Source organism: Triticum urartu, chromosome 5A, assembly GCF_056163025.1.
Source record: "Triticum urartu cultivar PI428250 chromosome 5A, HENAU_Tu73, whole genome shotgun sequence".
Taxonomy (NCBI): Eukaryota; Viridiplantae; Streptophyta; class Magnoliopsida; order Poales; family Poaceae; genus Triticum; species Triticum urartu.
In genome coordinates, this window is record NC_141877.1 from 651,448,939 (window position 1) to 651,465,789 (window position 16,851).

Below are 16,851 nucleotides of genomic sequence, written 5' to 3' on the forward strand. Positions count from 1 at the left end.
TCCTCGTCCTCTGCCCCCTCCCTGTCCAGAGCCACTCGAGCTCCACTGACCACTCCGTCGTGTTCGTGGTGGCCCACCGGTGCGTGCTCGTCCCGTTGGAGCTGCTGGACTGGCCCTACTTTGCCGGAACCCCCATCTCCAATGAGCTCCGCCCGCTGCCGCCGCTGAAGAGCTCCGTTCCGACCCCGTCCGGCCACCCTAGCCACGCTACGGGTACGGGCAGGTGCGCCTCGATCTCCTCTACAACCCTATCCTCTTAGATCTCGTCGCCGGGCACTCCTTGAAGGAAATATGCCCTAGAGGCAATAATAAAGTTATTATTTATTTCCTTATGTCATGATAAATGTTTATTATTCATGCTAGAATTGTATTAACCGGAAACATAATACATGTGTGAATACATAGACAAACTTAGTGTCACTAGTATGCCTCTACTTGACTAGCTCGTTAATCAAAGATGGTTATGTTTCCTAACCATGAACAAAGTGTTGTTATTTGATTAACGAGGTCACATCATTAGTTGAATGATCTGATTGACATGACCCATTCCATTAGCTTAGCACCCGATCGTTTAGTATGTTGCTATTGCTTTCTTCATGACTGATACATGTTCCTATGACTATGAGATTATGCAACTCCCGTTTGCCGGAGGAACACTTTGTGTGCTACCAAACGTCACAGCGTAACTGGGTGATTATAAAGGAGCTCTACAGGTGTCTCCAATGGTAGATGTTGGGTTGGCGTATTTCGAGAATAGGATTTGTCACTTCGATTGTCGGAGAGGTATCTCTGGGCCCTCTCGGTAATGCACATCACATAAGCCTTGCAAGCATTGCAACTAATGAGTTAGTTGCGGGATGATGTATTACGGAACGAGTAAAAAGACTTGCCGGTAACGAGATTGAACTAGGTATTGGATACCGACGATCGAATCTCGGGCAAGTAACATACCGATGACAAAGGGAACAACGTATGTTGTTATGCGGTCTAACCGATAAAGATCTTCGTAGAATATGTAGGAGCCAATATGGGCATCCAGGTCCCGCTATTGGTTATTGACCGGAGACGTGTCTCGGTCATGTCTACATTGTTCTCGAACCGTAGGGTCCGCACGCTTAACGTTACAATGACAGTTATTATGAGTTTATGCATTTTGATGTATCGAAGATTGTTCGGAGTCCCGGATGTGATCATGGACATGACGAGGAGTATCGAAATGGTCGAGACATAAAGTTGATATATTGGAAGCCTATGTTTGGATATCGGAAGTGTTCCGGGTGAAATCGGGATTTTACCGGAGTACCGGGAGGTTACCGGAACCCCCCGGGAGCTATATGGGCCTTAGTGGGCTTTAGTGGAAAGGAGAAAGGGGCAGCCCAAGGTGGGCCGCGCGCCTCCCCCCTCCCCTAGTCCTATTAGGACAAGGAGAGGTGGCCGGCCCCCTCTCTCTCTTTCCCCCCTCGAGGAATCCTATTCCAACTAGGATTGGGGGGGGGGATCCTACTCCCAGAGGGAGTAGGACTCCTTTGGCGCGCCCTCCTTGGCCGGCCGCCCCTCCCCCTTGGCTCCTTTATATACGGAGGCAGGGGCACCCTAGGACACACAAGTTGATCCTTGAGATCGTTCCTTAGCCAGGTGCGGTGCCCCCTGCCACCATATTCCACCTCGATCATATTGTAGCGGTGCTTAGGCGAAGCCCTGCGATGGTAGAACATCAAGGTCGTCACCACGCCGTCGTGCTGACGGAACTCCTCCCCGACGCTTTGCTGGATCGGAGCCCGGGGATTGTCATCGAGCTGTACGTGTGCTAAGAACTCGGAGGTGCCGGAGTAACGGTGCTTGGATCGGTCGGATCGGGAAGACGTACGACTACTTCCTCTACGTTGTGTCAACGCTTCCGCAGTCGGTCTGCGTGGGTACGTAGACAACACTCTCCCCTCTCGTTGCTGTGCATCATCATGATCTTGCGTGTGCGTAGGAAATTTTTTTAAATTACTACGTTCCCCAACAGTGGCATCCAAGCCAGGTTTTATATGTTGATGCTATATGCACGAGTAGAACACAAGTGAGTTGTGGGCGATATAAGTCATACTGCCTACCAGCATGTCATACTTTGGTTCAGCGGTATTGTTGGACGAGACGACCCGGACCAACATTACGCGTACGCTTACGCGAGACCGGTTCCCCCGACGTGCTTTGCACATAGGTGGCTTGCGGGCGACTGTCTCTCCAACTTTAGTTGAACCGAGTATGGCTACGCCCGGTCCTTGCGAAGGTTAAAACGGAGTCAAATTGACAAACTATCGTTGTGGTTTTGATGTGTAGGTGAGATTGGTTCTTGCTTAAGCCCGTAGCAGCCACGTAAAGCTTGCAACAACAAAGTAGAGGACGTCTAACTTGTTTTTGCAGGGCATGTTGTGATGTGATATGGTCAAGGCATGATGATGAATTTTATTGTATGAGATGATCATGTTTTGTAACCGAGTTATCGGCAACTGGCAGGAGCCATATGGTTGTCGCTTTATTGTATGCAATGCAATCGCGATGTAATTCTTTACTTTATCACTAAGCGGTAGCGATAGTCGTGGAAGCATAAGATTGGCGAGACGACAACGATGCTACGATGTAGATCAAGGTGTCGCGCCGGTGACGATGGTGATCATGACGGTGCTTCGGAGATGGAGATCACAAGCACAAGATGATGATGGCCATATCATATCACTTATATTGATTACATGTGATGTTTATCTTTTTATGCATCTTATCTTGCTTTGATTGACGGTAGCATTATAAGATGATCTCTCACTAAATTATCAAGAAGTGTTCTCTCTAAGTATGCACCGTTGCCAAAGTTCGTCATGCCCAGACACCACGTGATGATCGGGTGTGATAAGCTCTACATCCATCTACAAGGGGTGCAAGCCAGTTTTTGCACACGCAGAATACTCAGGTTAAACTTGACGAGCCTAGCATATGCAGATATGGCCTCGGAACACGGAGACCGAAAGGTCGAGCGTGAATCATATGGTAGATATGATCAACATAACGATGTTCACCATTGAAAACTACTCCATCTCACGTGATCATCGGTTATGGTTTAGTTGATTTGGATCACGTGATCACTTAGAGGATTAGAGGGATGTCTATCTAAGTGGGAGTTCTTAAGTAATTTGATTAATTGAACTTAAACTTATCATGAACTTAGTACCTGATAGTATCTTGCTTGTTTATGTTGATTGTAGATAGATGGCTCGTGCTGTTGTTCCGTTGAATTTTAATGCGTTCCTTGAGAAAGCAAAGTTGAAAGATGATGGTAGCAATTACACGGACTGGGTCCATAACTTGAGGATTATCCTCATTGCTGCTCAGAAGAATTACATCCTGGAAGCACCGCTGGGTGCCAAGCCTGCTGCTGGAGCAACACCAGATGTTATGAACGTCTGGCAGAGCAAAGCTGATGACTACTCGATAGTTCAGTGTGCCATGCCTTACGGCTTAGAATCGGGACTTCAACGACGTTTTGAACGTCATGGAGCATATGAGATGTTCCAGGAGTTGAAGTTAGTATTTCAAGCAAATGCCCGGATTGAGAGATATGAAGTCTCCAATAAGTTCTATAGCTGCAAGATGGAGGAGAACAGTTCTGTCAGTGAGCATATACTCAAAATGTCTGGGTATAATAATTACTTGATTCAGATGGGAGTTAATCTTCCAGATGATTGCGTCATTGACAGAATTCTCCAATCACTGCCACCGACCTACAAGAGCTTCGTGATGAACTATAATATGCAAGGGATGAACAAGACTATTCCCGAGCTCTTCGCAATGCTGAAAGCTGCGGAGGTAGAAATCAAAAAGGAGCATCAAGTGTTGATGGTTAACAAGACCACTAGTTTCATGAAAAAGGGCAAAGGGAAGAAGAAGGGGAACTTCAAGAAGAACGGCAAGCAAGTTGCTGCTCAGGAGAAGAAACCCAAGTCTGGACCTAAGCCTGAAACTGAGTGCTTCTACTGCAAGCAGACTGGTCACTGGAAGCGGAACTGCCCCAAGTATTTGGCGGATAAGAAGGATGGCAAGGTGAACAAAGGTATATGTGATATACATGTTATTGATGTGTACCTTACTAGAGCTCGCAGTAGCACCTGGGTATTTGATACTGGTTCAGTTGCTAATATTTGCAACTCGAAACAGGGACTACGGATTAAGCGAACACTGGCAAAGGACGAGGTGACGATGCGCGTGGGAAACGGTTCCAAAGTCGATGTGATCGCGGTCGGCACGCTACCTCTACATCTACCTTCGGGATTAATATTAGACCTAAATAATTGTTATTTGGTGCCAGCGTTGAGCATGAACATTATATCTGGATCTTGTTTGATGCGAGACGGTTATTCATTTAAATCAGAGAATAATGGTTGTTCTATTTATATGAGTAATATCTTTTATGGTGATGCACCTTTGAAGAGTGGTCTATTTTTTATGAATCTCGATAGTAGTAACACACATATTCATAATGTTGAAGCCAAAAGATGCAGAGTCGATAATGATAGTGCAACTTATTTGTGGCACTGCCGTTTAGGTCATATCGGCATAAAGCGCATGAAGAAACTCCATACTGATGGACTTTTGGAACCACTTGATTATGAATCACTTGGTACTTGCGAACCGTGCCTCATGGGCAAGATGACTAAAACGCTGTTCTCCAGTACTATGGAGAGAGCAACAGATTTATTGGAAATCATACATACCGATGTATGTGGTCCGATGAATATTGAGGCTCGTGGCAGATATCGTTATTTTCTCACCTTCACAGATGACTTAAGCAGATATGGGTATATCTACTTAATGAAACACAAGTCTGAAACATTTGAAAAGTTCAAAGAATTTCAGAGTGAAGTTGAAAATCATCGTAACAAGAAAATAAAGTTTCTACGATTTGATCGTGGAGGAGAATATTTGAGTTACGAGTTTGGTGTACATTTGAAGCAATGCGGAATAGTTTCGCAATTCACGCTACCCGGAACACCACAGCGTAATGGTGTGTCCGAACGTCGTAATCGTACTTTACTAGATATGGTGCGATCTATGATGTCTCTTACTGATTTACCGCTATCGTTTTGGGGTTATGCTTTAGAGACGGCCGCATTCACGTTAAATAGGGCACCATCAAAATCCGTTGAGACGACGCCTTATGAACTATGGTTTGGCAAGAAACCAAAGTTGTCGTTTCTTAAAGTTTGGGGCTGCGATGCTTATGTGAAAAAGCTTCAACCTGATAAGCTCAAGCCCAGATCGGAGAAATGTGTCTTCATAGGATATCCAAAGGAGACTGTTGGGTACACCTTCTATCACAGAGCCGAAGGCAAGACATTCGTTGCTAAGAATGGATCCTTTCTAGAGAAGGAGTTTCTCTCGAAAGAAGTGAGTGGGAGGAAAGTAGAACTTGACGAGGTAACTGTACCTTCTCCCTTATTGGAAAGTAGTACATCACAGAAAACTATTTCTGCGACACCTATACCAATTAGTGAGGAAGCTAATGATGATGATCATGAAACTTCAGGACAAGATACTACTGGACCTCGTAGATCAACCAGAGCGAGATCCGCACCAGAGTGGTACGGTATTCCTGTTCTGGAAATCATGCTGCTAGATCATGATGAACCTACGAACTATGAAGAAGCGATGGTGAGCCCAGATTCCGCAAAATGGCTTGAAGCCATGGAATCTGAGATGGGATCCATGTATGAGAACAAAGTATGGACTTTGGTTGACTTGCCCGATGATCGGCAAGCAATTGAGAATAAATGGATCTTCAAGAAGAAGACTGACGCTGATGGTAATGTTACTATCTACAAAGCTCGACTTGTCGCAAAAGTTTTTCGACAAGTTCAAGGGGTTGCCTACGATGAGACTTTCTCACCCATAGCGATGCTTAAGTCTGTCCGAATCATGTTAGCGATTGCCGCATTTTATGATTATGAAATTTGGCAGATGGATGTCAAAACTGCATTCCTGAATGGATTTCTGGAAGAAGAGTTGTATATGATGCAACCGGAAGGTTTTGTCGATCCAAAGGGATCTAACAAAGTATGCAAGCTCCAGCGATCCATTTATGGACTGGTGCAAGCCTCTCGGAGTTGGAATAAACGCTTTGATAGTGTGATCAAAGCATTTGGTTTTATACAGACTTTCGGAGAAGCCTGTATTTACAAGAAAGTGAGTGGGAGCTCTGTAGCATTTCTGATATTATATGTGGATGACATATTACTGATTGGAAATGATACAGAATTTCTGGATAGCATAAAGGGATACTTGAATAAGAGTTTTTCAATGAAAGACCTCGGTGAAGCTGCTTACATATTAGGCATAAAGATCTATAGAGATAGATCAAGGCGCTTAATTGGACTTTCACAAAGCACATACCTTGACAAGATTTTGAAGAAGTTCAAAATGGATCAAGCAAAGAAAGGGTTCTTGCCTGTGTTACAAGGTGTGAAGTTGAGTCAGACTCAATGCCCGACCACTACAGAAGATAGAGAGAAAATGAAAGATGTTCCCTATGCTTCAGCAATAGGTTCTATCATGTATGCAATGCTGTGTACCAGACCTGATGTGTGCCTTGCTATAAGCTTAGCAGGGAGGTACCAAAGTAATCCAGGAGTGGATCACTGGACAGCGGTCAAGAACATCCTGAAATACCTGAAAAGGACTAAGGATATGTTTCTCGTATATGGAGGTGACAAAGAGCTCACCGTAAGAGGTTACGTTGATGCAAGCTTTGACATTGATCCGGACGATTCTAAATCGCAAACCGGATACGTGTTTACATTAAACGGTGGAGCTGTCAGTTGGTGCAGTTCTAAACAAAGCGTCGCAGCGGGATCTACATGTGAAGCGGAGTACATAGCTACTTCAGAAGCAGCGAACGAAGGAGTCTGGATGAAGGAGTTCATATCCGATCTAGGTGTCATACCTAGTGCATCGGGTCCAATGAAAATCTTTTGTGACAATACTAGTGCAATTGCCTTGGCAAAGGAATCCAGATTTCACAAGAGGACCAAGGACATCAAGAGACGCTTCAATTGTCTACATTGTTCTTGAACCGTAGGGTCCGCACGCTTAACGTTATGATGACAGTTATTATGAGTTTATGCATTTTGATGTACCGAAGATTGTTCGGAGTCCCGGATGTGATCATGGACATGACGAGGAGTCTCGAAATGGTCGAGACATAAAGATTGATATATTGGAAGCCTATGTTTGGATATCGGCAGTGTTCCGGGTGAAATCGGGATTTTACCGGAGTACCGGGAGGTTACCGGAACCCCCCGGGAGCTATATGGGCCTTAGTGGGCTTTAGTGGAAAGGAGAAAGGGGCAGCCCAAGGTGGGCCGTGCGCTCCCCCTCCCCTAGTCCTATTAGGACAAGGAGAGGTGGCCGGCCCCCTCTCTCTCTTTCCCCCCTCGAGGAATCCTATTCCAACTAGGATTGGGGGGGGGGGATCCTACTCCCAGAGGGAGTAGGACTCCTTTGGCCTGCCCTCCTTGCCCGGCCGCCCCCTCCCCCTTGTCTCCTTTATATACGGAGGCAGGGGCACCCTAGGACACACAAGTTGATCATTGAGATCGTTCCTTAGCCGTGTGCGGTGCCCCCTGCCACCATATTCCACCTCGATCATATTGTAGCGGTGCTTAGGCGAAGCCCTGCGATGGTAGAACATCAAGATCGTCACCACGCCGCCGTGCTGACGGAACTCCTCCCCGGCGCTTTGCTGGATCGGAGCCCGGGGATTGTCATCGAGCTATACGTGTGCTAAGAACTCGGAGGTGCCGGAGTAACGGTACTTGGATCGGTCGGATCGGGAAGACGTACGACTACTTCCTCTACGTTGTGTCAACGCTTCCGCAGTCGGTCTGCGTGGGTACGTAGACAACACTCTCCCCTCTCGTTGCTGTGCATCATCATGATCTTGCGTGTGCGTAGGAAAAATTTTGAAATTACTACGTTCCCCAACACTCCTCGCCAGAGAAAGCATCATCACCGTGCCGCCCGCCTCTGCTTCTCTTCCCCTCCCCTCTGACCTGACTGCTGGGGCCCGCTGTCAGCCACTCAAGCCGCGGCCGAAGCGGTATGAGTGGTGACACCCAGGCGGTTTACGCCTTCGACGTCACCCCCTCTGGATTTTCTTTTAATTCAAATTTAGTTCAAATTTGACCAGAACTTTGACTAGCTGTAACTTTTATTCTACAAGTCCAAATGAGTTGATTCTTTTTGCATTCTGTTCTTATTGGAAAATCCTAGCAGCACACCCAAGATGGGATTTTTCTTTGTTGCCTAGAATTTATGGTAATTTTCAGAAGTATTCTTGATATTTTCTTTTTGTCATTTGATTTATTTTCAGAAGGTGAAGCTTGTCTTGAAGGCATCCAGGAGGAGTGTGAAGCTCCTCTACACTAAGGCAAGCCACAACAACATTTTCATGGTATCTTTGCAATATCCATGATTTTCCACTTGAATATATGATATCCATTGCATATAGTATTAAAAATAAATAATGCTTGTGTTATTTAGTTTGTCATGATCAAGATGCTTAGTTAACAGAAATAGTGAGATATAGCTTGAGTAGTTGATCTAAGTAAAATTTTCATGACTATGGCAATATGAGCACCGGTATTATTTTTCTTATATGCATGATGAGTTCCATATGATAAATGCAAACTAAAAAATGATTAATCTAGATGACCAGTAAGGACCAGAAATGTTGAAAGATGAGTTTGTGCAAGTAGAACTTTGAATGAGGTTTATCTGTTGTTCCTAAGTGATATGTGATGCATGATATATGGTTGCATAAGCATGGCATATAGTGACTCGAGCATTTTATTTCAAGTTAAACCTGATGATAGTTGAACTTGAACATAAAGTTGGTCGGGTCATGGTGCCACTGAATCGGGCTGACAAGTGCAACCACATTTGCCTTTGTATGGGAAGGCCGTTAATCGTCCTATTGTCATGTCTTTTGTCGGTGCCTCCAACGAGGGAAGGTTGTGGGCATGCGTTACCCTAGCCCAGTAAGCAGACATAACCTTGTGGACCTGTTGTTGTTATGGTACCTTGTCCCCGTTTGGTACTGTCTATTTGCCACGATGGTGGTTATTTTGCCTTTGGTAGGCTCGGTCACCCATGACTAATCTCAGTGGGGAGTTGGTCGGAGTGGCCGTAAGAGTGTCATGGCAATGGGAGAGCTCTGTCAAAATGCTATTGGTCCACCCGAATGGGAGTGCGAGGCCATGGGTTCCGTGGTGTGGGTAAAGTGTGCTACCTCTGCAGAGTGTAATAATCTATCCATAGCCGCGCCCGCGGATAAGGGCCCAGTTCGTAAGTAAGTCACACCATGGATCAACTTTCATAAATAAATCTTGCACACTAAGTTATTTGCATTGCACTTGTTGGATCATGATGATGTTAGTGAGACTGACTATTATGGTATCACTTGTGATCCGGGAGTGATCACTGTTTGGTTACGGGGTAACCAGTTAAACCAAGTATGGTTCCGTTCGTGATTCATTGTGAGCACTGTTCGGTTGCGAGGCAACCTTTTGGTAAGAGAGTCCGAGTGACTCGATGCACAAGTTTGGTTTCACTGCATAAGTAGCATGTTGTTGTTTGCATTTAACTTGATTAAATGTCATGATATTGTTTGTCATTATGGTTCTGTTGGCTGTGAGCTTGCAAGTACATTCAATGTACTGACCTGGCATGTTATGCCAGATTTCAGGAAAGTCTAACTGGATTGGAGTGTTGCCGTGTCTAGACCATGTCCACATCGGTGTCCATGTGCTATGGAGTCCCGCTACGTCGTTGTTTCGTTGTCGTGTAGATGTTGTGCTCGAGGCCCCTTTTATGTTCACTAAATAATGTACATATTATTCGGCGCACCGAGCTTGGCCTCGCAACTTGATGTAATGTCACACTATGCTTCCGCTAGTTTCAATAAAGCGGTGATTTATGTAACAAGATGTTGTGTGTTGCCAGAAGACATGATCTCTGGTTGGCAATGAAAGGTAAATCGGTCGCTCTGAGCCGGGTGCCACAGTTCAAAGTATATCTTTCCATTGCAGGAGGGGTAAATACATATCTACCACCACAACACACTTTTCCGGCGTGCGTGGAAGTCACCTGTATAATTACCTAGTTTCAAAGTAACATTTGACCAGGAACTCCCTCCACATGCCGGTGATCTCTGACTCCAAAATCATAATACTAGTAAGTACGAGAGTGCTCTTTTGATCCCGAGCACACATGCTCCCTCGTGTACAATAAAATTCAAATACGTAGTAAAATGTCGAATTTTTTTAATTTTCTTGTGATAAATATTTCAACTATGTGCAAAATTTTCTGATGAAATGACATTCATGGAGGCCATGAAAAAAACTGATATTCCAAATGCTTCCAATAATTGTCTTTCCCAAGCATTGTTCTCTATTCTGCCAGACCTCCATAAATGTCATTGAAATTTTGTACGCGGGTGAAAAATTCATCAATGTTTATCACAAAAAAAATTAGAACTTTGTTGTTTTTAAATCATTTATTGAATTTTACTATTCATATAGGAGCATATGTGCCCGGGATAAAAACTCTGTCCCGGAACATATGCATCGGTTCTTGGAATTTTGTTTTGAGCACGTGCTCCACCCAAAGTGAGATGCTCACCTCCCCCTCTTATGAACCATGGCCTCAGCACACGTACAACGCATTAGTCAGGAAAGGCAACTTAGTCCTTTCAGCTCCAATGATGAACTTTGTGATATTTGCCCTTTTTGCTTTTCCATTCGCACTATTCACATATTCGCTTTCCTAACACGTTAATGCCATTCCTATTCATAGCGTACCCAGATCAAGAAAGCAGCTGATGAGACCGAGACTATTCTGGAAACAACCCCAGTTGGGAAAAGCGATGGGGAAGGTGCACTTCGAGCATTCATTAAGGTTCACATATCCTTCAAACTAGCACTTAACATGTGTTGCTACATTCGATGTCTCATTCACTTGTACATGTTGCAGCGCCAGGGCCAAAGTTTAAGGCGGCTATCAAACCTTTTCGGTTGTCGTGACCCCGAGTATGTATCACCAGAACGGTCTACGTCGGCGACACCATCAGATCCCACTTCTGGCCATGGTGATCCTTTGGAGGATGAGGATGTGGGTATCGTCACCCAAGAGGTATGGCATGAGCATATATTCAATTGTTGATGCATTGCTAACTATATCCTCACACACGGTCTTCCCATATCTATTGTTATTGTAATAGGTTGCGAATGATATGACCTTGGGGACCTACCAAGTTTGGTCTGCATACGAGTTAAAGCCTAGGAAGGGAATCAATAAATACACACCTGAAGACTTCACCCAAAGAGGCAAAAGGACGGTCGGCACCTTGCAGATGGCGGCTTTGGATGACTATGTGGATGACGTGGAGGAACCGGAGCCGGAGCGGGTTGCTCTTCCTAGGAAGGCGAAGAAGATAGCCAACAAGAGGGGGGAGGAGCCAAAAAGCGCTCAAGGAACTAGTCATTGTCCTCTATTTGTTATGTAACTCGCCTAGTGGGTGTTTTGCTTATGTTGAACTTGTTATGTTGTTGAACTTGGAGTGGTGGTAGCTCTTAGTAATGTTGAACTTGTTATGTCGTTGAACTTGGAGTGGTGGTAGCTCTATGTTGAACTTGAAGTGATTGTATGTCTTGGTAATGTTGGACTTGTTGTGATGGTCACTCTAGGAAATGTTGTCTTTGTTCAACTTAAAGATCATTACTGTTTATTCTGTGATGCAACTATATGTGCCTGAAAATGACCCAGTTTGAGGGCCAAAAAAACTAAGTGGTGGTGTGGCGCCTAGCGGAGAGGTGCCGCACTGTACAGTGCAACGCCTGCTAGCCGTTGCACTGTACAGTGCGGCACCTCTCCGCTAGGCGCCACACCAACACTTAGCGAATTTTTGGCCCCAAACTGGAGGTAAAATTTTGTTGCTCTTTGGATAGCTGTACACAGGCATGCAACGCCTGCGTGTGACGCCTAGCTCGCAGGCGTTGCACGCCTATGAAGAGCTGTCCAGAGAGCAACAAAAGGTTTGCAAGTTACAGACCGGTGCAATGCCTAGCCTGGAGGCGCCACACCGAGCATTGCAGCGCCTAGCTCGGTGTGGCACTTGGACTTAGCGAATTTGTTGGCAAACCGAGTATTGTAAAGATAGCATATTCACACATAGTATACATAGCAAGCAGGTAAACAACTGTGAAGACAACATATGCACAAAGTACTTCATGACACATAATAGTTCATAACACACAGTACTTCAACTTGAGGAGTAGTTCATACAACCAAATCGAGGAGGAAATACATGGTACTTCACGACACATAGTAGTTCGCAACCAAATCGAGGAGGAGTCCAAAATACATAATAGTTCATGACACATAGTAGTTCACAACCAAATCGAAGAGCATAGTTTAGAGGATAACATGGTCATCGTCCACAAGCAAGTTGAAGATGACATAGCTCTTCTTCCTCTTCCTCTTCTTCTTCTTCTTCTTCCTCTCTTCTTCCTCTTCCTCCTCCATTTTCCTTATGCGGTGAGCCTCCTTAACCACCCTCTCCATGAATATCTTCTTCTCGCTCTCTTTTTTTCATCTTCAATTTCCCAAAGTTTCAAGGTTCTTTTGCTGTGGCCATGACCTTTGCATTCCCCACAATGAGAGATCTCACGAGGCTCTTGGAATTAGTCGTTGCCCGCTTCGCGGCGGCCACCATGGCCCCATCCATCCATGTCGCATCTAAGACGCTTTGTCTTATGTCTACCCCGTTTAACAACCTTCAACTCTGGATCTGGCCATAGTTGAATTCCATGGTACTCTGGCCATTGTGATTGGTTAAAGTATGGGTGAAAGCGGAGAGCCCATGTTTTCTTGACCATCATGATTGAGAACTCCGACTCCCTCACGGTGAGTGGGTGATTGACGCCCACATTCCTAACGCGACTAGCAGTATACAAGTGTGAGCATGGGAGATGAAGCAACAATGGCCTCCCGCAAGAGAAATCACAACGTGTTAGCGGCACCTTGAAAGCCTGACCTCCATGTTGGCGGCCATCGTTTGTGGTTCCTCCTGGCTCTTTCATTTCATACTTCCACTCTTCATTGTCATATAGTATACCTTGTTGTGAGTCCTCCTTCCGTGATTGAAATTCCAACCATTCATCAACCTTGGGTGGGAACTTGTACTTGTACTTGCGATTGTTCTCACTCGCTATATGTGCATCCGTTTCCATCGAGTACTTTAGAAAGTACGCATTCATCTTGTTAAATGTGTATTGAACTATTGCCGTCACAGGTAATCCACGTGCACCTTTGAGCACCCTATTGAAGAATTCGGCCATATTGCTTGTCATTTGACCGTATCTTCGGCCATCTTCATCAAAAGCACATGCCCACTTGTTCCGGTATTGAATGTGCCTATTGAGAAAGTCTTGACCACCGGGATCAAGTTTTTTGTGTGCGAGCAATTTGTTGTACAAAGTGGCGAACCGCTTTTCGGAGAAAGCGAGTGTCGGTGTCAAAACCGGCGGATCTCGGGTAGGGGGTCCCGAACTGTACGTCTAAAGCGGATGGTAACAGGAGGCAGGGGACACGATGTTTACCCAGGTTCGGGCCCTCTTGATAGAGGTAATACCCTACGTCCTGCTTGATTGTTCTTGATGATATGAGTATTACAAGAGTTGATCTACCACGAGATCAGAGAGGCTAAACCCTAGAAGCTGGCCTATGGTATGATTGTATGTTGTCCTACGGACTAAAACCCTCCGGTTTATATAGACACCGGAGGGGGCTAGGGTTACACAAGGCAGGTTACAAAGGAGGAGATATGCATATCCGTATTGCCTAGCTTTCCTTCCACGCCAAGTAGAGTCCCATACGGACACGGGATGAAGTCTTCAATCTTGTATCTTCATAGTCCAACAGTCCCGCCAAAGGATATAGTCCGGCTCTCCGGAGACCCCCTAATCCAGGACTCCCTCAGTAGCCCCTGAACCAGGCTTCAATGAAGATGAGTCCGGCGCGCAGTGTTGTCTTCGGCATTGCAAGGCGGGTTCCTCCTCCGAATACATTATGGAAGAGTTTGAATACGAGGATAGTGTCTGACCCTGCAAAATAAGTTCCACATACCACCATAGAGAGAATAATACTTCCACAAATCTAATCTGCTGACACGTTTCGATAGTATGGCATCACTCCATGGCCCGGTTATTATTCGAACCGCTTTTCTCAACCAGCTTCGCACATATCGCGAGGCGGTTTTCTTGATACGTCTTGTCAAATCAGAGATTGTGTTCCCCTTATCACGGGATTCTCATCAATACGGACGTGGGTAACCCAACCGCGCCATCAATTACGGCGCCTGGGGAATAAGCGGTTTTGCCACGCAAGTGGGGAGACTCATCGCCTCCTCTGCCCTTATAAAGGGACAAAGATCTACTTTTTTCAGCTACGCCTTCTTCCTTCTCGCTTAACCATTCCCGCATACTCGAGCTCTAGCGCCCAAGCTCGCGTTCTTCTTCTCCAACCACTCCAATCATGTCTGGAGAAGGAGGCAAGTGGATGGTCTCCTCCGTCACGGAGGAGAACATCAAAAAGTTACGAGAAGCCGGATACCTTCCCGCGAATATCGCGCACCGGCTGCCGAATGCGGGACAGATCATCCCAATGCCCGAACCCCATGAGAGGGTAGTCTTTTACCCATTTCTTCCGCGGACTGGGATTTCCTCTCCACCCGTTTGTCCGCAGGCTCATGTTCTACTACGGGCTAGATTTCCATGATCTGGCCCCCAACTTCATCCTCAACATCTCGGCGTTTATCGTCGTGTGCGAGGCCTTCCTCCGCATCAGGCCCCACTTCGGCCTATGGCTGAAAACCTTCAATGTCAAACCGAAGGTGGTGGGCGGCCAGCAAGCAAAATGCGGAGGCGCCATTGTGGGCAAGATGCCTAATGTCACCTGGCTCAAGGGCACCTACGTGGATACCATAAAGGGGTGGCAATCGGGGTGGTTCTACATCACCGAGCCGCGCGACTCCAACTGGATGGCGGCCCCCAAATTTCAATCTGGAATCCCCACACGGCTCACCTCCTGGAAAAAGAAGGGCCTGTCCTGGGGCTCTTCGGTAGAGCTGACTGGACTCCAGACCTGCATCCAGAACATGACGAACAAGAAAATCAAGCTCGTCAACGTGGTCCAGGTTATGCTCTTCCGCTGGATCCTTCCGTGCCAACAACGGGCTTTTGTTTTGTGGGAGTTCGACTCGGCCCAGCACCAGACGCTGCGAGAGCTCTACGGCACGACGCATGAGGACGTCTGGAAGGTGCTGTTCAAGGGCGCCGAGATGCCCGCCTCCCTCACCGAGGACCGCGGACTCAGCGCAAAGTGCCGCGCCATCCGGTAGGCTTTTACATCACTCAGGGTATTTATGTGCCCCGGCTTAGTTATGTGCTGGATCTAAGGTTTTATGTCATTAACAGGACTGGATAAAGACAGCGGAGCAGCTTGGTTGCCCAGCCCCCCTGCCCGAAGATCCAACAAACGCTCTTCTGACGAAGATGCTGACCTCGGCACCTTACGAGGTGCCGGAAAAGACGGCCAAGAAGAACGCCGCGGGGACCTGAAAGGGTCTCCGGTGCAAGATGGTTCTGTCGGACTCATCATCCGATGAGTCCGACGTGCACTCCTACCATGGAAACGAGGAGGAGGAGAAAAGTTCTCCCCCCAGCCGGGGGAGACAAGAAAAGGAAGGCCGACCCATCCGGGGAGGCCGAAGGGTCCAAGAAGGGAAAGACCCTCCCTCCGGACTGGGCCACGACGGCCGCCGACAGTGGCGACGAGTGGCTACCCAGGGACAAGCCCCTGGCGAAATCGTAAGTACCCGGACACCATAGTACTTCGTGGTATGTTTTATTGTACTGCCTTTGCTTATGTCAAACCTATTTATGCAGTCCGGCCTGAGCTCGTCTCGATGTACCCTCGTCGAGCGGCTCTTTGAGCACGTCGGATATGAACAACGGTTCTCCTCCGACGGCTTCCACCCCTCGCCCTACGGACAACGCCGAGGTGGTGTCTCAAAAGGCACCAACCCAAGGGGAGGCGGTCCTGGGGGCGCCTCACGGCGACCTCCCGGATCCTGGGTACCAAGGGAGCGAGGCTCCTACGGGCTTCAAGTTCGGGCACCAGCCGGACACTGCGTCGGAACCTTCAATGGTTCCGGACTCCGACAGGCGGTTCCCCATTAAGGGGGGCCAACCATCCGTGCCGGTGTCCTCTGTCCAACTAGAGGCACCAGACAACTTGCTGGAAGCGCTTCACAGCGCTTCCATCGATGAAGAACACTGCACTATCATGAGTGCGGTGGTTAAGAAGGTTCAATCCACCAAGAACGGACTAACCGAAGCTTGCGCCAGCATCCTAATAGGCTTTGAGGTAAGCATTCAAAATATAAAAATATTACCGCATAGATAGTAGCCCCTGATGCTCTGTTCGGCGTTCGCGAAGAAAAGCCGAATGGAGTATCAAATGATAACTCAGGAGTCTAATTAGAGTATGTCTATGTGTATGTGCAGGCTTCCCTGATGGCCGCTGCCGCACGTACTACGGAGGTCTCTGCGCTGAAGCAGGCCCTGAAGCGGACCGAGGACGAGCTCGGCCTTACCAAGGGGCAGCTCGAAGAGAGCAAAGGTAAGATATACCCCAGTTTATATAGGTAAAAATAAGTCCGGTGTAAAGTAATAGGATCATCATGAATTTGTCAGGGGCCAC

The 16,851-nt window shown here is 46.8% G+C and overlaps 1 protein-coding gene across 1 annotated transcript; it reads left to right on the forward strand.

Annotated features, from left to right (window-relative positions):
- Positions 1-2,441: 2,441 nt before the first annotated feature.
- Positions 2,442-11,593, forward strand: LOC147973782 (uncharacterized). Its single transcript, XM_087524784.1, has 3 exons — positions 2,442-2,456; positions 10,885-11,220; positions 11,309-11,593. The coding sequence occupies exons 1-3, from the start codon at positions 2,442-2,444 to the stop codon at positions 11,591-11,593; spliced, it is 636 nt and encodes a 211-aa protein (XP_087380910.1).
- Positions 11,594-16,851: the final 5,258 nt, after the last annotated feature.